The sequence below is a fragment of the Parus major genome, chromosome 18 (genome assembly GCF_001522545.3).
Source record: "Parus major isolate Abel chromosome 18, Parus_major1.1, whole genome shotgun sequence".
NCBI lineage: Eukaryota > Metazoa > Chordata > Aves > Passeriformes > Paridae > Parus > Parus major.
Genome location: NC_031786.1, coordinates 6,172,091 through 6,196,359, shown reverse-complemented (window position 1 = coordinate 6,196,359; position 24,269 = coordinate 6,172,091). Strand labels below are relative to the sequence as shown.

The window sequence follows — 24,269 nt, the reverse complement described above, 5'->3', positions numbered from 1 at the left end:
TCTCTTGCCAATTAGAGCTGTATTTGGGCTTCTTAATGAGCAGGGAGCTTTCTGTCTTGCAGGAATTCCTGGTTTCCATGAATTCCTGATATCCTGATATCTCAAGGAACGGGAACAGAGTAAAAACGTAGGTCCTGGTTGGTACCCACCTTAGCTCTGGTTTCTTAAACTGGGCAAACAACAGCCCCAGCAGAGCCTCTTCAAGAACTCCTGAGGGAGAAAGGAAGAGGCACTCTGTCCTGAGCCCTGCAGTCTCTCCCAGGCCCTTTCCCTTCTGGCACTTGGAGCCAGCAGTGGAAGCTGGCAGGGAGAACTGTCCCCCAAAAGCAGCTGTCCTGGCAAATCCCTGCTCAGTCACTGATCAGCCCAAGGTGGCAAGTGCCAGTTAATGCCATCCTGGGGTCCACACCCTCCTTCCACACACTGAAGAGGTTGGAAACATTCCTCTTTCTTCGAGAGGGCAGATGATGGAGCCTGGAGTTACACTGCCTGCACTGAATGGTAAAAATGTTGTGTGGGTGTCTGATAGGGAGCTGCAGGCCCGGGTGCCTGCCTGCAGGGATATGTGTGTGGCCAGCCCCAGTGGCCCTGGTTGGGGACCAGAAGGGCACCTGGGGGTTGGGAAGGCTGGGGTTGGGTAGTGCCATGTTTACAAGTAGAAACATATAATTTTTGAGGACTGGAAGTGCAGTGTTGTATCCAGGAACATCATTCCAATCGCTGGCTGCTTACTGGAACTGGAGGCATGGCTGGTTCCCTCCTTAGGGCTGATCAGGACAAGACTCCACAGAAACTCAGCATTACAAAAGAGCTGCCAGGCTGGCAGGAGAGCAGCCTGGACCATTCCTTGGTGGCACCGTTGGTGGCAGGCTCAGCATTATGGCAGCAGAGAAGGATGGAGCCCACAGCATCTCCACCGCGCACCTGCGTTGGGTAACACCTGGCCAGGTGGTGACGCCAGGAACACAGGGGTGGGGGCAAGGAGTTTCGGTCGGGGCAAGAGCAGAGGCATCCAAACCAGTGATTACCTTGGCCCTGAGCTGCTAAGTGGAGGAAGTCTGTGATTAGTTGACACCTCTAGCCAGGCTTTGGATTTTAAGCTGGGCTGGAGCAGGGGTGGATGACAACTGCTTTATTCATTGCTGATATATAAAACTGAAAGCATAGCCTAGGTACAGAATCAGGATATACTGGGGGTGGATATTCAGTGAGTCCCCAGGGGCTTTGGGAGTGCTCATGGGGAAAGGTAGGCTTTGGCTTTGAGCCTTGGTCTGGGATGTCCAAGGGTTTGGTTTCCATGTGCTTTGAATAAACCTCCCTTCAGCAGTCACTGCCTTGGGAAGTAAAGAAACCTGGTTTTCTGAGCTTTCCTGAGCTTTGGGACTCTTGTGTTTGCAGGTGGCTTCTAGAAAGGAAAGAAGGATCATGTTTGTGTTTGGACTCATGGCATAGCTGATACCAGGCATGTGTTTAACTCCGTGCCGGGAAGAGTCTCCCACTCTGTCAGGCCGTCCCAAGGGTCTGTCCCCACCAAGCAAGTGCAGGTCTATCCCTGCAGCTCAGCAGCACTCTGGCCTAGCCAGGACCCAGAGGAGCATTGTCCCAACCTGGAGCCAGGAGAGTTCAGGCTCTACAATGCCATGTAGCCTCTAAAGCTTGCAGGAGTGAGGAATTAGGTTGATGTCTCCATACCTGGCTGCTGCTGGCAGGTAAATCCCAGCTGTTCTCACTCCAGGGTGAACATCACTGAGGTTTGGCAGAGCAATTCCCCACCTATAACCTCTCCAGCATCCATCTTTGGATGGATCCATCGGGGGTCAAATGGATGCGAAAAATATAGCAGCAATGAAAAGGATGGTGTCAATGACACTGAGGTTATGGGGCCTCCAAGCCCTTTCTGTCTGGACAACGTCCTTTGTGGGGTTTTGCCATTCATCCACTTCCGTGTGGAGGTGCTGGGTCAGTGCAGGGCAGCACTGGACCAACACAGAGCCTGGATAAGACCAACACAGAGCCTGGGTAAGACCAACACAGAGCCTGGATAAGACCAGGCATTGTCCACAATGCCTCCCCCGCAGCCAGTGCATGACCCAGGGCTCTGCCCGCCCCGTCTCGCCATCGTCCGGTCTATGCCATGCAAACAGATCAGCCAGATTAGCCAGCACTGGGATCCAGCTGCTTCCCAGAGCTTGCTGAGCACGAGCAGTAAGTTTTCTGTGGCCTGAAGTGGCCATTTGAGCCCTGCAAACAGTGAGATATCCCGGGAAGGGTATTTATTTAAGGTTAAAAGCATGACCTTGCCAAGTCTGGCAGGGCTGGGAGGATGTGGACTGGAAAACAGCCCTTGATGGATCTGGCATCTCACCCTCCTGCCAGCCTGGCCCCACTGGAGCTCTCAGGGAGGCTGCAGCTGCACCCAAGGTCTTGATCCCTAAGAGAGGACTTAGCAACCCATGGGATGGGGCTCGGTGCCTAAGTGCCCCCAACATCCCTGGAAGGGGGGTTTGCATCCCATGGGCAAGGGCTTGGTGGCTGAGCCAGCTCTGGCATCCTCTGAGATCTCGTTGCCCTGACACACAGGTGAGGCTGGGTCTCACGGTTTGGAATCCCACGAGCTCAGGACTAAGCATCCCTTGGGAGCCCACCAGCTCGATTTCCTGCACTTTTAGCAAAACTACAGCTCTAGCAGGTGCTGCATGGAACTGTGACTCCCTCTGGTGCCTGCCCCGTGTCTCCCGAGCTCGTCCTTCTCCCTTTCCTCATTCCATATGGAGGGAAGGTCTGGGGTGCCCCAGCTGGCCCCGGGGTAGATGAGTGAAGGAGTGGGGACCAGAGCTAATCTCGTACCTCTGCTGTGGGTCTCGGGGTGTGCCAAATACCGTGTGCCAGGGCCCGAATCTGGGGAGGAGGGAGCTGCTTTGGGGGTGATGGAGGCAGAGCTCTGCCTGCAGATGGAGCTCCTGGCTCGGCCGCTGGGCTTCGGGTGGAGGGAGGTGATGAATCCCGAGAATTTCTCCTTCTTGAGGACCCCACAGTTCTGCCAGACCCCAAAAGACAAAGAGGAGGTGCTTAAGGTCTGCATGCTGGGCAGATAATGGTGCTAATTAATCCCTGATTAAATTAATTACCCAACTAAAAAAGGTGGAAATGCTGTCCAAAGCCAGGTATTAGAAAAGTGAATCTCAGCAGACACAGCGATGCCAGGGGAAGGGGAGGTGATGGTTTTGGGAGTGTCTGTCTGAGACAACCAGGGGATCTGGTGGTGTCCACTGCCAGCCCCTGCAGTCTGAGCATTCCCTCCCCCAGGGTGGAGGGTGTGCAAGGTGGGTGGCTGCAGGGAGGGAAGGACTGCTGGGGGAGCTCCATGTCCTCACCACAACCCTGGGGTGCAAATACTGCAGCTTTTCCATATTCCTGGAAAATCCCACTTTCCTGGGCAGGAAATTGTGCTTCTGGGGCTGCAGCAGGTGCTGTCCCATGGGCTAGGGGGACCCTGGGAGGGCTCAGCAAGGAAGCACTTATAGCTGCTGGGTCCTGATGACCTGACACCTGTGTCCTTGTGCCAGGCTAAAATGGCCCGTTTTTCCCTCTTTGGGGAGCAGGGACATGGGAGGAGCTTGCTGGGAGCCAGATTTGGCCTTTCTAGGGGCAGAGTGGGTGAGATGAGGACAATGAGCCAATTCCCATGGCTCTCTTGGGATGGCAGAGTGCTGGGGAGGCAGTGGGGGCTGCCTGTGGGACCCTCGTGATGCCCTGGGCAAGGGAAGCCACAGGGTCAGCAGCTGCTGGCCAGAGCTCGCTGCTTCAGGGATTATGTTGATTCCCTCCAGCTGCCCTGCTGTGTGCTGAGGGATTTCTGAGTCTTACACATGTTTACCCTGCTAAATTGGAGGTGTTTGTGTCCACAGCACAAAGGCCAGGCCAGTGTTTGCTTTGATCCCTAAGACTCTGTTGGGTCAGGATAACTGTGTGACTTGACCTGTGTGTGGTGGGAAATCAGATGTAACTTGGGGTTTAAAAGATTATTTTGATAATAGAACTCTGTGAGGCAGCAGATTTAGGGCTACAATCCTGAATCTGCTGACTGTCCTTATGGCTCTGCAGACTCTCCTTACAGTTTCTGGTCTGTTGTCAGCACCGTGACTCCCACCTTGGCTGTACCTCTTTTGGGTTCAGCATTTTTCCTCATAAACCAAAATTCAGCCTCTCCCATGTAGTTTTTCAACCCACTATTTGTTCTCTTTTCCCAGGTGGTATCTGGTCCTAGAGGCAGCGCAGAACTGAGTGATGCCATGCACCTTCCTCTCCCTGTGCCAGCTGCACTGGGATCCTCATGGATCATATTGGATGTGTGGCTGATCTCCGTAGGGATTTGATGGATGTCAATGTTCATTAAGGTTTTGGTGGATCAGTTGAGCTGATTTGAGGTTTGGCAAGGAGAAATAACAAAGCAGGAAGAAATTCAGTACCGCAGAGAGAAGCAATGTGATTTTAGCTTTCCTTCATAAAGAAATAGGGTTCTGGAGGTCCAGGTCTGTGCAGGGGCATCCCCTAAGCTTTTGGATGCTAGTATCTGGGTGATGAGTCAGGCGGGAGTGATGGAAAATGGAGGAAATTCATACAGAATCAGGTCAGAAGAGAAGAGAGACCCTGCGGGGGTCAGAGCTGGGCGCCAGAGTTGCGAGGGACAGATTTGGGGTAGCCTGAGGTCCGTGGCGGGTGGCTCTGGGCTCTGTGTCCCCCGGCAGAGCAGAGGGTGCTGGGGGGCTCCAGGGCAGCAGCAGTTTGGACAGGCGGGCACAGGCATCCCCTCCTTCCTGCAGCCTGCTCCTCGCTCTGGAAAAGGCCGATTTTCTCCCCAAAACGGCTCCCTCAGGGGACAGGCAACGTTTGCTCCCTCTCCCTGGCAAAAGCGAAACCCTATCCCCGTCCTCAGCGCTCTGCTTGGGTTTCTCAGCGCTGTTCTCGACGCTTGGCTCCTTCGCCTCCAGCATTTCCATTGCCTCTCTCTCCATCTTTATTCCACTCCTTCCCCCTCTGCTGCCCTCCCCACGGCCCCACTTCCTCGGCCGCTCCCCTAAATGGGCCAGGAAGGCGGATTATTGCCATGGCTCATCTGCATTCGCCCTCCTCCCAGTCCTCCCCCGCTCCTCCCTTCTCCAAATCGCGGCGGTGCGGAGTCGCCCGGGCTGCCCGGCCCCCTGAGCGGCCAGCGCCGGGAGAGGCACGGAGCCGGGGCTGCCGTGAGTAGGGGGCTGTGGTGGCTGTGCTCTGTGGCCCTGTGCTGGGTGCCTGGCTGGCTCTCCGGCCGTGTCCGCTGGCTGCGTCCTCCTTGGATTGTTTATTTTTCCCATCCCTGCCCTTCCCGTGTCCTTCGGCCGCAGCCGGAGCCGGCGAGCGCGCCCGCGGTGGGTCGGGGTGCTGGGTGGATGCTCCGGGGGTGACACCCTGCGTGACCTCTCCAGCAGGGAGATGTCACTGCAGGATGGGGACCCGAGGGGACGGCAGGTCAGCGGGGAGGTCAGCGGTATCCCCCGGCTCGGGGGGATGGAGGACTCCCCGCTCCGGGGCACGACAGCAGCTGGTGGCAGCAGGACAGACGTGATGGCAGAGGGCTGGGAGCCGGGGCCAGCACTGGGTGACGGGGACGTGACCCCCGAGGGAGCCCCACAGCGAGCACGGCAGCCCGAGGAAGCCCTGATGACCGAGCTCTCGGAGCTGGTGCAGAAGGTGGTGAAGAGCAGCAGCTGGTGGGAACGGCACGGCGTGGACATCAGCATCCTTGCCTGCAGCCTCCTCCTGCTGCCAGCAGGTAACCTGGCTCAGCCTTCCCAGACCGTGGCCAGGGGGGTCCCTGGGGGTCCCACTGCCTCCTGCTTTGTGCTGGGAGCCCGTTGGCACCTACTGAGGTTGTAACAAAGCTGCAGTAACTCCTTTAGCCCGTGACTTGGCACACTGTGACCCCATGGTGGGTGACAATGACACTATGGAGTGAGGGGCAGTGGTACCTGGGGCACTGCCTGGGCTGAGGGGATGGTGCCCAGGCAGATGCACACAGGGCAGGACAGTGGTGATGTGTCCCACCGTGGGACAGGGAAAGTGTGGTGGTTTTGGTTCAATGACCCTGACTGTGGTGGGTGCAGAGGAAAACAGTTGAGTGTGGGTCTCTGGTGGCATGGCTGGTATCTAGGACCTTCTCTTGAACTCCTGGGAATGCTCAAATCCTGGCAGAGGAATAATATCAGTGTAATCCCACATCCCAGGACTGTGGGGTGGGATCAGGCACCTGCAGCACTCATTGCCATTGAGGCTGGAAGTGGCCAAACCTTCAGCACAAGGGTGAATGTGGCTGGGACAGTCATGAGGATGATGAGGAGGCAAACTGTGACTTGTATAGTTTAAATGCCTGTAACTACAGCTGAAGAACAGGTTTAGGGCAGTGGCTGGCATGTTTGGGTGTAGCAACACCTCCAGCCTGGCTCAGAGGGCTGCAGGACATGTGCATGGCCAAGCTCCTGCCTGGCTGGTTTCTCCACAGGGTTCCTGTGCCTGCGGTCGGCCCAGGCCATCCCTTTCCTGGCGGGTGTCCTCACCCTCGGGGTGGTGCATCACACCCTGACCGTCAAGGGCAGTCACCTGGCCAGCCACAATGCCTTGACCGAGTCCAAGTCCTGGGGCAAAGTGTGGGCTGTGTTCTTCATTGAGGTGAGTGGGGCAGCCCCAAAAACACCCCATCAACACCTTGTGGTGCTGGGAAATGTTTGGAATGGTGGGAAAGGTTTCTATTTTAACTCTTAGTTTCTTAGCTTAACTCTTACAAGCCCATTTCCAGACTGGTTTGGGGTCTGTGGGGTGCAGAGCATCTCCCCATGGTGCTTCATTCTGGTTCCAGAGTATCTCCCCAGCTTTCTCCCACACAAGCCCAAGCCAGGCAGTGCCTAACCCTGGCACCACAATTCTCTCTTTCCTCCCAGCTCTGCTCAGCTTTCACAGTCGAGCAGGCCACCTACAACCATGTGAAGATCCACCACGGCTACACCAATGTCATCGGCCTGGGGGACTCCAGCACGTGGAAACTTCCTTTCCTCAACCGCTACGTTTACATGTTCATCGCGCCTCTTGCAGTGCCCATCCTAACCCCTCTGGTTGCACTTGGTACGTGTCCAAGCCACCTTGGGACAGGGTGCCAGGTGTGGGAAGCTTGTGACTGCCCAGGTCTCAACCTACCCAAGGGTCCTACTTTGTTTGGACCACATTAACTACACCACATTAACTACACCAGCCCCTGGTGGGACACTGGGCTGCAGGAAAGGCAGGAGATGCTGCACTTGCCCTGAGGACCACATCTGATACATCTACTTTCATCTGATGCTGAGAAAACACTTCACCTTTTCCTGTGCTAGATGTTGAAATCTCTGGCAAAGCCATCATGAGCCTGGAGCACCCCAAATCCATTCTCCTTTAACTCAGATCTGTGGCTGTAATGGGGTTCAGTGTCACACGTGGGTCTCAGGTTGATCAGAGCATTTCACAGGGTGTTTGATGGCTGTGTGTGGGGGTGGAAGTTTGGGGGGCTGCGGGGGCCAGATGCAAAGAGCTTGGGAAGAAAAGGTGGTGGCTCCAGGGAAATAGTGGTGCCAGGAAACAATCAGGGAGAAGAGCCCAGAAAGCAGTAAGAGGCTGGGGAAGCAAAGCCCTCTGGACTGTATTACCCAGGTCTGGACAGTGCCAGATACACAGGCAATGACTTGGCAAATTGTAAGAAATGAAGGTGCATCCAAATCCCCTGAGTGATGATGCACAGCTGGCTCTGCTGCTCTGGGGAGGCTCTCAGACACACACCCCAGCAGTTCTATAGGGTTGGGGCCAACCTGGAGGATGGGGAAAGTGAGTTCATGGGCTGGGCTGGGCTGTGGGGCTGTTGACACACTGGGCAGCCTGACTGCCAGAGCAGCAGTGGTGGTAGGGAAACATCAACACCTCTCCCATGTGCTGCCTCCTCTTCCCTGTGCAGATTTATTGAGAAACGTGGAGTGGAAAGCAGCTCTCCGGACCCTCTGCTGCATGTTTCTGGGCTTTTACTGCCATTACTGGCTCCTGCTCCACGTCTCGGGCTTCCAGTCGCCGTGGTCCGCCCTGCTCTGCATGCTGCTCACCCGCTCCCTCCTGGCCCATCCCTACATCCATGTCAACATATTCCAGGTAGAGACCTGAAGCTTCCAGGTGTCCCAACTGTGCTGAAGACAGGCAAGCCACCACCCAGTGCTGGTGACAAAGCCCTGATGCTGCTGGCCAGAGCTTGTGTCACCTTAAGGCGAGTGGGTTCAGTCGTCACCTCCCTTGTGCTGATGTTGTCACCAGGAGCATTAGGCTGGTGATGCTGGGTGAAAAGTGGTGGCCCTTGGAAAATGTCAGGGCAGATGAGTGCAGAGGGTGTGAGGATGATGTCTTGTGCAGTGGCTGGTATTATTGGGAGGGCTGACGTGTGTTTCATGTGGTGTTACAGGCCTTGGGGTGGGGAAACGCTGGTGGCTCTAAGTGTGGATGTACTGGGGAAACAGAGCCTGGGAGCTCCTTGGTGGCTCCATGGACAGACAAACACAAGATGGAGTGACTTTAGGGACAAACCCAGCTCTGGGGCTGGCAGAGAGACCCCAAACGTGGCTCTTCGTGCCCACGCACAGGCAGAGGTGCCATTTTCTCTGCTGGAGGGAGACTGGGGAGGTGACAGGTGCCACAGGGTACCCACCCTGCCTCTCCTGCAGCACATCGGCCTCCCCATGTTCGCGGCCGATCGCAAACCCAAGCGGATCCACCTCATGAGCCTGGGTGTCCTCAACCTGCCCCGCAACGCCCTCCTTGACTGGTCCTTCGGCCACTCGCTCATCAGCTGCCATGTGGAGCATCACCTCTTCCCCAGCCTCTCTGACAACATGTGCCTGAAGGTGAGACAGCCCCACAAGGTGGCTGGGAGGTGACATGGGGATGAGACATCCATCTCCCCACCACCTCCCACCCCCACTGCCAGACCTGTCTGTGCTGCTCCTTCCCATGCTGGAAACCACTCACTGCTTTGCAGCCCTAACCCACCTCTTGCCATCCCATCCCATTCCTGTTTCTTCTGGGTTCCTGGTCCCAATTCCAGCCCTCAGCAGCTTTCCAGCAGTCCAGGATCCTCCCAATTATTCCATTGGGAAAGTATCCCCAACATTGCACAGTTTTTGGTTCAGACAACCTCCTATCACTTTGGTCATGCCCTTACTTGCTGCACTGAGGTGTGGGGTGTGTTCAAAACGTGGGCTCTGAGGACTGCCCCAGCTGGAGGGATCCCAAGGCAGGTCCATACGCTGCCCTTCAGCACAGGATTGCCACTCACTCAGTACCGTGCCCTTGTTTGCAGTGTCCTTTGCTTGAGCTCACAGGGCTGGCAGGACCTGCCTTCCCCAAAGAGGTGTTGCAGGGAAGGAGGTAATTAAGTCTGTGGCAACCTCCCTGTCCCTTCACCGAGCTGGCTGTGTGGGCATGTGGGAATAATGATGGGTGTGAACGATGAGCATTCATGTCTGGCTCTCATTAGAAGCCTCATTAGGGCATCTCTTCTAATTTGGAGCCCTCCAAAGGCGTTTGGCCAGGGTGAATCCCTGTGATGCTGCAATTGGAAACCACCTTCCTCTTAATATTCACAGCAAAGATTCTACATCTGGTGCTGCCTGCTCCAGCCCAGCTTTGGGCATGTGGGGTTTTCTGGGCACGTTTCAGGCATCTTATACAAACACCAGGGCATCCTGCACAGTGCTGACATTTCCTTTGCCTTTGCAGATCAAACCCATCGTTTCACAGTATCTGAAGCAGAAGAAGCTACCCTACAATGAGGACACCTACAGCTCCAGGCTCTGGCTCTTCCTCCAGAGATATGAGGAGCTGATGGTCCATGCTCCCCCCATAACGGAGCTGGTGGGCATCCAGTGAGGACCATGGGGGCCACAGCACTTGGGGGGGCTGTTTCTCACAGGGACATTCAGAGGGATGGTTTTAGCAGGACCAACACCTTCATGAAGTCGTGGTGTAGGAAACATCCCTCCCTGAAGTCTTGCTTTTGGCTAGAAAATGGTGCACAGAGCCACTGCAGGGGGAGAGACAGGTGGGGCAGCACCAGGGACAGAAAAATTGGGGTCCCACCGCAGTTATTCCCAGCCAGGGCTTAGTTTTATCCACTCTGCTTTCACACTTGGGGAGAGGAAATCCCCCCCATCCATGGGGGATGCAGCACCATGTCCAGGACATCCAGAACTGAGAAGCACCAGGATGCGTAGGATGGAGCTGCAGCTGTGTGGTTGGGGTCTGAGGGAAGGGGTGGATGGTGGGGAGGGGGTTGTGTCACTGCTACTTGTGCTTTGCCTGACTTTGGGCTAAATCAGTCCCTTCTAGGAACAAAGATTTGGCAAATTCAGCCTTAACACTTTGGGGTGGATTTCCTTTATCACTGGCTTTCATTGCTGGAGGAAGATTTACTGGTATCCTGTGGTGCCCGGGGCAGGACTGGGGGAAATACCCCCATTCCATGGGGGGTGTCTGTGTTGGGGTGTCAGAGGTGACCCCACACCTGTTTATTGCCATGGCAAGAGTTTACCAAGGGAATCACCTGCCAGAGGCAGGCAGGAGTACAGGGCTTGGGACACCTTCCCTGTTTAGGGAGGGTGAGCTCTGCCCCCTGTGCTGCTGCCAGGGCTGGGGTGCTCATGTGGCCAGTTCAAGCCCCCTCTGGGGAGCTGTGTCTGGCTTTACCAGGGTGCTCTGCTGTCCTACACCTGCAAGAACAACCACAGAGTCCACCCCAGTGTCACGGTGGGGAGCTGGCAGCAGAAAGGGCAGATGGCCAAACTGAGACCAGCATGGTTTTGCTTTGAGCCTGGGGTTTTGCTCCCTGATTTGAGTTGTTCTCCCATCTGAGCTGGACCCCTGCAGTGCCACGTTGTGGATTTGTAAAGCTTCACAGGTAAATGTGTCCCAAGGCACAGGGATGCTCTGCCCGGGTCCTGGCCTGTGGCAAGGTGATTGTTGTAGCAGGCAGTTCATGGTGTTTTACTCTGCTTCTCCTCCACCAAGTCCAGGAGCATCCTCAGATGCACTGGGGAAGTGTCCCTGTGATGTGAGGCTGGAACTGGGGTGGCCATGGCATCCCTGTGCAGGTGATCCAGACTCAGGGAAAGGAGGAGTGGCCCTGGATCCATCCAGCATGACCCCTTTGGCATCAGAAATGTTGAACTATCGATTTATCCTGGGCTGGGGCCCAGGGGCTGCTGATGCACTGATTTGGGGGCATTGTCACCTCTATCCAGGCCTATGTGGGTCATTGATCCAGGACATTATGAAACACCCAGAGGGCAAATTCCTATCCTTTGGGCAGGGGTTAGGCTGGGTCTGGGGCAGCTGGAGGGGTATGGCCAGGGCAAATGGCCTGAATGCTCTAGGGGGCCAAAGACCCTCCCCAGACTGCCCCTCCCCCAATTAATTTCTCAACTGAGTATCAGAGATAAATTAAAGTAAATGTGACAAATTATTGGCATTCCCAGCTCCAGTGAGGGGGTGAGGGAGCATTAGAGGTGCTTTTGATTCAGGCAGGGTAATCTTAACCTTATATGTTCCTGGTTGTGGGCACAAAATGCTCTTTTGCCCTCTCCTGCTGCAAAGAAATCAGCCCCAAAATGTTCCCAAGCACTGGTCAGAGCAACAGCTCTTTTCCTAGCTGGATTTTATGGATGTTGTTTAAGGCAATGCCATCTGAAGGCAAGTGTTTGCAGGTCCCTCAGCCAGCAGGAGACAGCCTGTGATTTGGGAGATAGGTGGATTATTCCCTGCCAGAGCTGGTGGATACAGAAGTTAACGGGGGAAAGGGAGAATTCTGGGAAAAAAGGAGGATTCTGACTCCTGTGCTTAGAACCCTCCAAATATAAACCAGCTGCTTCTTTGGATGACCTCTATGGCAGTATTTGGAGCCTTCAGCCTTGCCTCTCTGGCAAGGGGCTCAATGATTGCTGTGCTGACCTGAGGCTGAGGGTTTGGAACCAGCAGAATTCCTGGTCCTTGCCACAACCCCCCCGAAGGAGTGGATGCAGAAGGAGGCACAGAGCCAGCTGTCATTCTCAGTGTGCCTTTGCAGAAAGCCATCAACTCATTTCCAAGACCAGGAGAGAAAGCGTGTGGGTTTTATGATCTGTATTACAACCAGCTTCTGGCTGTAAACTCCTCATGGTTTTAATTGCATTTTAAAAGCCCCATCAAGCACTCGCCTGCATGCTCTGGCATCTGGCCAGCTTTTAAATGTCTGCTAGGCCCTATGAGATGATTTTTCTGGTTCGTGTGTTGTGCAGGGTCTAAACCAAGATGGGATGTGGTGCTCCTGTATGGGAGATGTGAGCACCAGCATCTGGAATGCTTTGAGGGATATGGATGAAGGAGGGAATAAAGCAGAGACCATGGAGACACCGGTGCAGGAGTTCTGTCAGCATCATTTATCCACTCTCTCTGGCGTTAATGTTTTACTTTTTATCGAAGGTTGCTGGGGGTTTCTCCTGGCAAGAATAGGGTGGCTGTGTAACGCATGGTTAAAATCAGCCTGAGCTTCGCTTTCCCCGGTAGATTTTGGCAGCTGGTCGCTTGTTGGGTGATAAACGGGCGCAGGCAATTAGCAGCATCAGTGATGATGAATGCTGCGAGAGCGCGCCGGGTACCGCGGAGGTCTCACCACAGAGAGCGGCGGTGCGAGCGGCCGCCAGAGGGCTCTTCCTGTCGCGCCTCTTTATGGCATCAGCGCGTTTCCGGTCAGCCGCGGTGGAAACGGCGAGCTGCCATTGGCTGACGGTGCGGGGGTGGGGCCGTGTGGCGGCGGGAGGCGGGGTTATGCTAATGAGGGCGCTTTCCCGCCTCACTATCGGCTCGGAGGAGGGGCGGGGCCGGATCGGTGGGGGGCGGGGCCGGGTCGGTGAGGGGCGGGGCCAGCGGCGGCGGCGGAACACGGCCCGGGGGGACAGCGGGGACACGTGTCTGGGACAGGGAACCGGGACAGGACCGGGATCACCGGGGGAGCCGGGGTGTGGGGCCGAGGGGCTGCGAGAGCCGCGCCCCGCAGGCCCGTGCTCCAGCCCTGAGGCTGTGAGGCGCGGGGCCCCGGTGCGCGGGGTCGGAGGTCTGGGTTCGGGCGCTCCGGAGCAGTTGACACCCCGCCGGCCCCGGCCCGGCCCTAAGCGCTGTCCCTGACCTCGAGGCGCTCCCGGGTGCGGTACATAGAGCCCGGCCCCGCTCTGCTCCGCCGCGGCGATGGCCGGCGCGGGGGGCCGAGCCCCGCTGGGTGGGTGCCGGGCTCCGGGAGGGGCTGTGCCGCCCCTGGCAGTGGCAGCTCCTGTGGCTTCACGCCTTGCCTGTCGTTCTCCCCTGCAGGTCTGCGGCGGTGGCTGTCCTCGCCTGCCCCGGCACCTCGGGTCTGCGTGGTGGGCAGCGGCCCCGCCGGCTTCTACACGGCTCAGCACATCCTGAAGGTACCGGGATGGGTCTGACCGCGGGGGAGGGCAGGGGTCTGCGCTGCCTGCAACCTCAGCACCTTCTGGGGTGGTTTAGTGGGCTCCTGGCGCTGCTCAGGCCAGGTCGGTGTCGTTGGGGGGCTGCTTGGGGCAGTCCAGACCCCACATGGTGCTCCTGGGCCTCTTTGGTTGGGGTAGGTACCACTGCCTTCATCCCTGCTCTGCCCCTGGGCCTTCCATTCAGGACTTAGGTTGGCTGCTGTGAGTTCATCCCAAGTGATTTTTCTAGAATCAAATAATCAGCAGAAATCTGCCTCGCACAAAGCTCTTGTCACCCAGCAGGAATGACATCTGGGACCTGCTCTCCTCCTTCCCCAGCAGAATTAAGATACATGGGTGATGCTTTACCTTGTGTCTGTAAATCTCAGTGCTCTGGGCAGTCAGTCAGGTCTGTTGGGAAACGAGACATGAAAAAAGAACTGGGCTGCTGGCACCCTCCAGAGATAGAGCAGCTTAACCCCATCATTAAACCGTGTTGTTTTGTCTCTGGAATGTGTTGGAAAATAGCTGTTGCTAAGCCTCAGGGACAAATTTCAGGGCAGCTTAATCTTGGGAAGAAGCTGCTTCAAAATACAAGATAACAAAAGCCTTGCAGCCAAACATCTGTCTAAGGCTCTGTCCCTGAGGTGACTCAGCCCAGGCCATCTCAGGGCATGGGCACCTCTGCTGGGGACTGGGAGATGTCTGGCAGGTCCCCCAGCACCCAGGGTGCTGCACTGGCTGCTTCCTGGCACGGGGGCTCTCTGATCAGCCCCCAGGTATTGGATACCACCAGGTTAGTGTGGAAAAGGAGCTCAGGAGTGGGTAGGGAGATGGAGCCCCACAAGGTGGATGTGGTGGTGGTTGGAGTCACTGCTACATCTTGTGGTCTGAGCTGGCAGTAACAGATGCAGCTTTTCCTGCTCATGGAAAAGTCTGGAAGAGGCTGTTTCTGGCTTGCTGCAGCCCAGCCTTCTGCCCTGTATTTCCCCCAGCTGCAGACGAGTGTTTCTAGGCTCCTGTGATCTTTCTGTCCTCAGTGAGACAGACTGTGACTTTCTTCTCCCACAGCACCATGGTGGGGCCCTGGTGGACATCTACGAGAAGCTGCCTGTTCCATTCGGGCTTGTCCGTTTTGGAGTGGCCCCAGACCACCCTGAGGTGAAGGTTGGTGCTGGCTCCCTGCCCCTTGCCCATGTGGTTGAGTGTGGTGACAGTGGTGGGTGCAGCTGAGGTGGTCACTGTCCTTCCTCCTGCCTCAGGCTCTCTGTGACATGGAGCTGTTAGACCAGAGAGGTCCAGATCTCCTTCTTGTCCGTGCTGAGGCCATGGACAGGTGACATGGGACACCTGGCATTAGGGCTCTGCCAGAACCAGGGGCTTGTGATGGGAAGTGCTGTTCCTGGTGCTGGTCAGCCTGGCCGGTGACATGGGACACCTGGCATTAGGGCTCTGCCAGAACCAGGGGCTTGTGATGGGAAGTGCTGTTCCTGGTGCTGGTCAGCCTGGCCTAGAGCAAGGCCAAGGAGCACAGATGGGTTTCTTTGTCCCTGGGCACTTCATGTCAGCAAGATCTCACCTGCTCATTGCTGCTGCCGTTTGCCCCTCGATCAGTACTTGTTCTGGGAACACACAATCTCATGGGGGCTGTGGGGTTGGGCTGTAGGTGCTGTCCTGGGCACAGAAAAGTTAAACCAAGGATTTCCCAACCATTTTCCTTTGCCTGGCAGTGAGCTGTGTCCAGGAGTATCTGCTATATCTGAGCTGGAGCAGAGGTGGTTGGAAGTGTAGGACACAGGAAATCCAGACACAGCAGTATCATGCAGTGGTTTCCTCTAATCCCTGGAGATCCTAAAACCAAAATGCCTGGATCCCTTTGTGTGAGAGAGGAGGAATGGACGTACTGCAGACACTGCCCCAGGCTGAGTCTGTCTGGAGCTGCAGGGGTGGGAGTGGTGGTTTTGCTGTGTAGCCCTGATCATTCAGAAGAAAAAGGTCTGGATGCTATCCTGCCCTGCATCCTTTCTCAAGGAAGTGGCTTTCAGGAAGGGTTGAGATGAGATGCTGGCAGAGGGGCCAGGTGGGCTGCAAATCTCATTCCTGAGAAGGAGTTTTCCCCTGCAGTGGGGGTTTATTCTGAGGGGCTGAATGTATTGGAAAGGTCCTGTCCTCCCCAGGTGGGTGCAAAATACACATTTTCCTTTCTCAAGGGGTGGTGGAGAGAGTGCCGAGTCACAGCCATGCTTATCTCCCTGTGAGTTAGTTCTGGCTGTTCGTAGATAAGAGTCTCAGAATAACTTGACTGGGATGAGGTGGTGGAGCATCTCAAGGCTGGAGGGAATGAGCACAGGGATCTCTTGTCAGGCCTTGGCCCTGGCTGTGGGATATAACTCCAGGTCTGTGATATCTGCAGAACGTGATCAACACCTTCACGCAGACGGCGCACTCGGAGCGCTGCGCCTACTACGGGAATGTCACCGTGGGAAGGGATGTGACAGTGCCTGAGCTGCAGCAGGCTTACCACGCCGTGGTGCTGGTGGGTACCCACAACCTTAGTGTGGCAGCAGTCCTGGGAAAGGTCTGGAGGGTTATTCTCCACTGGGGTCTTGTGAATAGTGTTTGGGTGAGGTGTTTCTGGGTGCCTTGTTACCATGGGAAACTCTTCCCAGCCTTGGGACAGCTCAGATACTCCGAGGCTTGTCCAAAGCCCTTGCAGGGGGCATGTGCTGGAGCTTGGCATCAAGTGCAGGGCTCTGAAACCTCTCCCTGTGCTGGCTAATGCTTATTTTAGCCTGCCATGGATTTGTCCTTGCTGCTCAGTCCTCAGCTTGTCATGCTCTGCCTTGGACCAAGGACGTCAGATTTGGCTCTGGAGCCCAGGATGATGAGGTGGATGAAGCCCCTGTGCTTGGGCTGTGTTTACCCCTTCTGTTGAGTATCTTAGCCTGTGGGAGGGGATATCACAGCCATGCAGTGACCCTGGCAGCAGCTGGAAGGGGAGATTTGTGTCAGTGTCAAGCCCTGCACATAGTGACATCTCTGACTGTGTCTGCTCCCTCCTCAGAGTTACGGTGCTGAAGACAACCGGGTCCTGGGGATCCCAGGGGAGAACCTCCCCGGTGTTTACTCAGCCCGAGCCTTCGTGGGCTGGTACAATGGGCTGCCCGAGAACCGGGATGTGAGTACAGCCCTGTGCTTTCCTGCCCTTCCTCCTGTCCTTCTTCCCATCCCAATGCAGGCATTCAGCTCCAGATTAAGTCCTGAAAGGCCTGCAGTTGGAAAAGATTAGCAGAACCCATGCTAAATCCTTCTTAGATGGAAGAAATGTGAACAATTTGCACATCAGTGAGAGTGGATTAGCTGGCTCTGCACGTTTGCAGCACATTTTGGCAGGGCCAGATGGGAACCTGTAGGGATGATGCTCTGCTTCCTGAGGAGACTTTTTGGCCCAAACAGCTCCCGCTCCCAGGAGAGCAGGAAAGGTGGGAAGAGGGATCATCTGGGAGTGGCTGTGTTGCTGTGTCTCCCTGGGGAGGAGGCTGGTGTGGGGTAACCCAATCTGCATCACCTCTCTTTTTGGGAAAGCAGGGTGGAACAGAATTTGGGTGGTAAGAGCAGTTCTAAAGGGCTGGACATTGTGTAGATTCAGTCACAGCTGGGTCTCTCCCCACAGCTGAAGCCTGACCTGAGCTGTGAGACGGCGCTGATTCTGGGTCATGGCAACGTGGCACTGGACATTGCCCGGATCCTGCTGTCCCCACTGCAGCTCCTCAGGGTGAGTGAGGGGTGCTCTGCACCATGAGGACAGCCCAGGCCCCAAATTTCCTCCCTGCTGGCTGGCTGCTGGCTCCCACCCATCTCAGACAAAACCTCAGACTCCTCTGTCTTTGGGATCTTTTGCCAGGGAAGGCTGCTGCCTTTCGGGTGCACACATGGATTCCCAGTCTGTAGGGCATCCAAGGCTGTGGCCATGACTTGGGTGATGCCACAGAGCCCTCTGGATTGCTCTGCTGGCATCCAAAAAGTTGGAAATCAAGCATCATCCCTTGCTTTCCTATGAGAAGCAAAAGAGGAGCTACTTTCCCTCTTCTGCCACCAAACCAGAAACTTCTGTTGGGGTTTATCTTTTTCTGCTGGAGCTGAGGACAGCAGCCTGGTTTCAGCTGGTGGCACTGGGCAGACTGGTGGATGGACATCATCCCTAAAGACAGCTGGGAGCTGGTGTGCACCAGCTGCTCCATACAGCTGCTGCCCCAGATGTTGGCAGCAAGGGCTTTCCCTCTGGGAGAAATGCCATGGTTTGTTACAGCTGTGCAACAACTTCCTGTATTAATATCTAAATTAATTTTTAAAAAACCCCAAACTTGGATGCACTGTCTACCAGTGACTAAAGCAAGCTGAGAGCAGTGCTGTGAGACATGGCACTGGTATGAGTGCCAGGGTGGGCAGGTAGTTCCCTGATAGAAATATTGGTCTGGAATGGTTTATCCTGGTTACCTTGTGTCTCTCCTGTCGTGTTTTCTCTGGAAAAGGTCCTGCAGTCTGGATAAATGCACATGATTGAAACAGAACAGAAGGTTTCTGTGAGGTGCCAGCGCCAGGGTGAGGCCTGGCCATGCTCGTACTTGTGCTGGAGCTGCCTGGGGCAGCCAGGTGGTGATTTGAGCTGTGGTTTGCAGCAGGTTTCATCCAGAGCCTGTATGTCCTGGGCTGGGAAGTCCCCCAGCAGCATCTGCAGGCACCTCAGAATGGAGCTCACTGGAAGGCTTTTCTCTGTTAGCCCCAAGGTGAACCTGCTGGGTGGATCCCCCGAGGCAGTCACGGGGTGCTGGCTCGCAGTCACGGGGTGCTGGCTCGTTACCTCTGGTGCATTATGGCCTCAGAAAGAACATTCAGTGATGAGGGACCAGCTGTGCAAATAGCTCTGTGCAAAGGGAGATGACTTGTTTCCCATCCTCGCCTGGGCTTTCTGCATGCACAGCCAGCTTTTCTGCTGATTTTTCACCTTCAAGGCTGTGCCTTCCCCCCAGCTCCCTCCAGATCTGCCCTCGTCCCACTCTGGCGTCTCTGTTTTGCAGAAGACAGACATCACTGACAGCTCCCTGGCAGCTCTTGCCTGCAGCAAGGTGAAGCGTGTCTGGCTGGTTGGGAGGAGGGGACCTCTCCAAGTCGCTTTCACCATCAAGGTGAGGCTGGAGGTGCTGCTGTTTCCCAGAGCTGAGCCCCAAACTGCCTGTGCCTGGTGGGGAGGGGTGGTTTGGGAGCGAGTGTTGATCCCAGGCATCCTCCTTCCTGCACCCATTTCCTGGCTCCCAGTGATTTGGGACTGCCCTCTCTTTGCTGGAGGTAACATTTTCCTGCCCACAATTCCCAGGAGCTGCGGGAGATGATAAACCTGCCTGGTACCAGAGCTGTCCTGGACCCTGCTGACTTCACAGGCCTTGAAAGTGCTATCAAAGGTGAGGGAAGTGTGCCATGCCCCTCAAGACAGGACTCACCTGGGCAGGTGAGCAACCAGGAGTGATTTGCAGGTGCCCAGAGGGTACATCAGAGAAACTCTTGTCCCGTACTTAATGTCTGGCTTGTGAAGGCTCATTTACCATTGTGTGTCATGTGCTCAGAGTGCCAGGAGGCACCAAGACAAGAGAACATTGTGTATCTCTGTTTGTGCAGCCACTCAGTGCTTACACTGAGTGATGAGGGCAAGAGACTCCGGAGGGCTGAGGGAACCTTGTGGGGAGATCCCAAGGTTGTTGATTTAAGAGCTTCCTGTAGACCTAAAAAGAAAACACTGAGTTCAGGGGTGTCCAGAGACCTGCTCTTCTCCACGGGCTGCTGCCTCCAAGCACCTGCAAGACAGGAAATTGCAGACTTTGATTTGTGTGTCCCACTGGCCTCAAGCCTCAGGAGATCTCCTGGTCACTTTGACTTGCAGTTTGTCATCTCAGAGGTGTCAGGTTCCCACCGACATGACAGACTCACATACTGACACTGCCCTGACATGCCTTGGCCCAGTGCTGTGTCCCAGGGGGCTTTTGCTGATTCCTGTTCTGAAGATCTCTCTCTTTTCCTAGATGCTCCTAGGCCCAGGAGGCGACTGACTGACCTGATGATCAAAACAGCCCTGGAGAAGCCAGTGGAGATGCAGGCAGCAGCAGCAGGGGCAGCAGCAGCAGGGGCAGCAGCCCCCCGGGAGTGGGGGCTGAAGTTCCAGCGCAGCCCCCAGGAAGTGCTGCCCAGTGCTGATGGGAGGAGAGCGAGGGGCATCCGCATGGCCCTGACCCGCCTGGAGGTACTGCGGGCTGGTGTGGCCCTGGGAGGCTGGGAATGGAACTGTTGCATCCCTTGGGAATCTCTCCAAAGACAGCTCTGTGTTTCCTGTCTGGCTGGAGTGGCCTCTGGCAGACTCTCAGGGAATCTGGTACCAAAAGGGAATCTGGTACCACTAAGAGTTTTTCCCACGGGGGCTCTTTCCCTGATCCTGGTGCAGAATGGCCTTCAGCAAATACCCAGGGGTCAAAGATGCCAAAGGGGACTGGAGGGGGCTGCTGCTCTGCAGTGGTGACTGTGGTGGTCTCCTCCCTCTCTCAGGGCTCAGGTGACTCTGCCAAAGCCATTCCCACTGGAGATGTGGAGGAGCTGGAGTGTGGGCTGGTGCTCAGCAGTATTGGCTACCGGAGCCTGCCGCTGGACCCAGCTGTGCCCTTCGACAGCCAGCGTGGGGTCATCCCCAACAGCTCGGGCAGGGTGGAGGGTGTCCCAGGTCTGTATCCACAGGGATTTGCACGGACATTCTGAGCACAGCTGGTGGGCTGGGGGGCTTTGGGGTGGGAAGTTCATTCACCAAGGGCATGGATATTGCATACCTTGGAGAGTGGAAACTGAAGAAATGTGCTGCCTCTATCAGGGGTTAAGAGCTGGCCAGTCTCCATCTCTTTTTAGGGTTGTCTGGTTTAGCATGGGGGTTTTACTGCATCCTGTTACTAAAGTGACACAGCCCATGCAGCTGCTTAGTGCTGATCTGTACGTACACAAATTCCTGCCACAGCACTGAGGGTCTGTTCACACCACCAAGGTGGGGAACAGGGCAGGAACTTGCAGCCAGAAGGATCCAGGGTGATGTGCTGACCTGAGCCTGTCTGCTCCATGTGCCCCTGCAGGTCTGTACTGCAGCGGGTGGGTGAAGAGAGGACCCACAGGCGTGATCATCACCACCATGAACGACAGCTTTGACACTGCCCAGTCTGTGCTGGAGGATCTCCAGGAGGGTGTGCTGGATATATCCCCCTCCAGAGAAGGCTTTGGACTTGTGGAGAGCATCCTGCACAGCCGAGGTCAGTGTGAGGCTCAGTAGCAGGCAGCAGGAAGGTTCAACGCAGCCAAACTCCTCCTGGATCTGTGAGGGAGCAGAGTCTGAGCCATGGGAATGGATTTTTCTGCTGTTTCAATGTTCCAAAGCCCAGGGAGAGCAGGACTTGAATTCTCTCAAATATCTGTGTCATTGCTAAGGTTAATGACCACTTTCTGGGAAGGGCCATTAAAAGCAGCACAGACCTTGAGTAAAATGTCACTGTCAGCTGCCGAGACAGTGAGCTATTGCTCTTGAGTGGTTTTCCTAGTAATCCTTCCAAGCAAGTTAGGGGAAAGATTAAAATGCCCAGGAGAGTAATCTGCTGTAGCTGTGTTTAAAGACATTCAATTAAAGTGTGTATGTGTGTGTTTTGCCTCTTAAAACTGTCTGAGGTTTAAGAGTGAACTGGAAGCATTTTGTCCCGAGGTGGTTTGTGCTCGCTGTTGTTACGGCTCACAAAGGTCTGACTGATCTGAGCCGACTGGGACCTTCCACCCCTCTCCTTGTGGCGTTAGAAATTATTTCTCCTTTGTGAGGCTGAGCTCTGACACCGTGTCAGAAAAGGGCAGCTTTGCTGCCACATCAGGGCCCTGCCAATGGGGAGGTGAGGCTGAACTTGTTCTTACTTAGTTAAGTTCTCTCTCCTGTCTCTCACCATCACCCCAGGGGTCCGTCCTGTTTCCTTCTCGGACTGGGAGAAGATTGATGCTGCTGAAGTGGCAAGAGGCAAAGCTGCTGGCAAACCCCGGGAGAAGATTGTGGATCCTGTGGAGATGCTGCAGATAATCGGTCACTAAGGCAGCAGTGGTGGGAACGTGGCACTGCTCCAGTCGTACCATCCTGGCAGCACCAGTGGGTCTGGGAGCACAGGGCTTGTGTCCAGGGCTGCTGGTGGCTCTGGAGGGGTGTGTGACACTGGAGCCTCTCTGGTAACAATGAACTCTGGGCTCCTGAAGTCTCAAGACCAGAGGCTGCTGGCTGGCCTCACATCCCTGCAGCCAGCTGCCATTCCTGGGCATGATTCTTTCCTGTCTGTCTTCAAAGCATTAATGAATCATGCAGTGCACTGAGGGGAGGTGTGTGTGTACCTGGGGGACTCCTGGCCAGCCACTTTCCCACAACAAGGTCCATGGAGGAGCTTCCTTGTGTCTCGCTGCCTCCCCTTTGAGCCACAAGCCAAATGGCTTTGTTGCCTTGTCATTCATGCCAGAGCAGGCATCTTTTAATAGTGATTTCTTTTTTTAAATAAACCCTTCCAGGGAAGATAAAATCGACCTGCAACTTGAGTCTGGCTTTTTTGTCTGCCACTGCCTTAACCTTGGAGCAGCACCCAAAGCGTTGTGGCTCCTGCGACATCCCAAGGCAAGGCAGCCCCAGGTGCTCTCCACTTGTGAGCTCTACAAGCAGAAGAGGGCATTCATTTGCTTTCTGCTTCCCACAGTTAAATCCCAGCAGAGCCTGGGTTCTGTTTTGTGGGGCAGTTGGGATAACAACCATGTAATTGCCTTGTTCTGGATCATGAGGGATCCTGTGTCCATCATTACCTGCAAGTGCCGATTGGTGCAAGCAGTGCCTTGAGCTCTTTCTCTCCTTTAGCTGGTGGGGTTATGTTTTTTTGGCCTGTGTGTTTTGAAGCTTATTAAATGCTTCTCTTAGCCCAGATTGCCTACGGTGACGGTGTCAGGTTTTAAGGCAGATTACAAGCCGTGAGCTGTAATCTCCTCTTTATCCGTGGCGCAGGGGCAGCGTCAGCGGGGCCCCTTCCCTGGCTGTCCAACCCCCCCGTGCTCCCTGCCAGAGCACTGCAGGATTGCCACCCCTCCTCCCCAGCCTGTGGAAATGGTGACAGTGACAGTGGCTCTGTGATGGAGGCAGAGGGGGAAATCGAGCTAGGGCAACCTCCACCTCAGCCCAGCCCTCTCTCACAGCAGAGGACTTGCCCACAGGGCACTGTTCTCCCACCTCATCTCAAGGAAGGGAGATCTCTGACTTCTCCCTATTTTCCCCTTTTTCTCTCCCATCCTTTTCTATTTAAATCTCATTTGAAAGCTCATTAAGAAACTCAGGAAAAGTGATAATGGGAACTCGTACTCAAACAAGCAATAAAGCTTTTGTGGAACAGCTGTTTGTGTGATGTGGCTGTCCTTACGTCTTGCGGCTCATGCAGTCCTAACGCTGAACTCTCGAGCAGGAGATTACATCAATGCTGGGTTCTGAGGTGAATCAGAGCTTTGGGAAGAGGGGTGTGGAGGCGAGGGGGGCTGCACCTGCCACGGGGAGCAGCAGTTCAGCTTGGCAGACTAGCCAGGAATGAGACAGCAAAGGGGTTGTGGCTGCATCAAATCTGGAGGTTTCGGGAAGAGAGGAGATGGATCCTCCCCAGGATTTTCTTCCACATCGCTTGGATGTTGATGCCAGAGTGCTTTTGTAGCCATGTTAAAGACCACTGTGCTCGTGCTGAGCCTGGCACATGACTGTTCCCAAACTGAGGATGCTTCAGGGTAGTTTTTGGGCTGTGATAACAGATTAACACGAGTGTCTGTCCTTGCTGAGTTTGAGTGCTTGAGCTGAGTGACTTGGCTCAACCTTGAACTTGGCCAAGGCCCTGGGGTTAAAGCTGGTCTGTGGGAAAACCGTGGCATGGTGAAGGTCAGTGAAGGGCAGGGACAGGGGACTGAGCCTCATGGGCACAGAGAGGCTGTTTACAATCATGTAAATTCTTATTTGACACTTCCAGCTCCCTTTCCTCCGCTGCCTGAGCCCCCAGGCCCCAGCCCCGTGTCCTGGTTTCTTCAGCCTCCCACGGCTGTCCTTACTGTCACTCCTCCTCGGGATGCGTGCAGCACGGGAAGGTCCCCGGTCCCTGTCCCCGGTGTCGTTAGGTGGCGCTGGGAGGCCACACCGGGGAGCGGGGACCGGGGACAGGTGACAGGGGAGCGGTGACAGGGGAGAGGTGACAGGGGAGAGGTGACAGGGGAGCGGTGACCGGGGACAGGTGACAGGGGAGAGGTGACAGGGGAGCGGTGTCCGGGAGAGGTGACAGGGGAGAGGTGACCCTGGAGCGGTGTCCCTGGAGCGGTGTCCGGGGAGCGGTGACCCTGGAGCGGTGTCCGGGGAGCGGTGACCGGGGACAGGTGACAGGGGAGAGGTGACCCTGGAGCAGTGTCCGGGAGCTGTGACCGGGGGGTCCCAGCGCTCCTGCTGCCCGCCGGGGCTCCGGCCAGCCTGGGGCGCCCTCTCAGGCTCCCGTTCATTCGGGCTCTGCTTTTAGGCATGAATAGCCTCGTGTTTGCCCCAGGTGTGTCCCCGCCGCCGAGGTGAGACAGGGCAGCCCTCGCCCTGTGCTCTCCTCCTCTGCCACA

General features: G+C 55.7%; 2 protein-coding genes across 3 annotated transcripts; both read left to right on the top strand.

Annotated features, from left to right (window-relative positions):
- Positions 1 to 5,150: 5,150 nt before the first annotated feature.
- Positions 5,151 to 12,490, top strand: FADS6 (fatty acid desaturase 6). 2 transcript variants are annotated; one of them, XM_015645284.2, is made up of 7 exons: positions 5,151 to 5,243; positions 5,466 to 5,812; positions 6,539 to 6,705; positions 6,975 to 7,155; positions 8,015 to 8,202; positions 8,766 to 8,945; positions 9,820 to 12,490. In XM_015645284.2, the coding sequence occupies exons 2-7, from the start codon at positions 5,473 to 5,475 to the stop codon at positions 9,967 to 9,969; spliced, it is 1,206 nt and encodes a 401-aa protein (XP_015500770.1). In that variant the 5' UTR covers positions 5,151 to 5,243; positions 5,466 to 5,472; the 3' UTR covers positions 9,970 to 12,490. The 2 variants fall into 2 exon arrangements, with proteins under 2 accessions (XP_015500770.1, XP_015500771.1); XM_015645285.3 differs by having other exon boundaries at positions 5,157 to 5,243; positions 5,469 to 5,812.
- Positions 12,491 to 13,022: 532 nt separating this feature from the next.
- Positions 13,023 to 23,030, top strand: FDXR (ferredoxin reductase). Its single transcript, XM_015646136.3, has 12 exons — positions 13,023 to 13,348; positions 13,438 to 13,535; positions 14,628 to 14,723; positions 15,970 to 16,092; positions 16,621 to 16,734; positions 17,230 to 17,331; positions 18,635 to 18,742; positions 18,931 to 19,015; positions 19,631 to 19,848; positions 20,148 to 20,319; positions 20,717 to 20,890; positions 21,574 to 23,030. Exons 1-12 carry the CDS (start codon positions 13,318 to 13,320, stop codon positions 21,702 to 21,704), a joined length of 1,452 nt encoding a protein of 483 aa, XP_015501622.1. The 5' UTR covers positions 13,023 to 13,317; the 3' UTR covers positions 21,705 to 23,030.
- Positions 23,031 to 24,269: the final 1,239 nt, after the last annotated feature.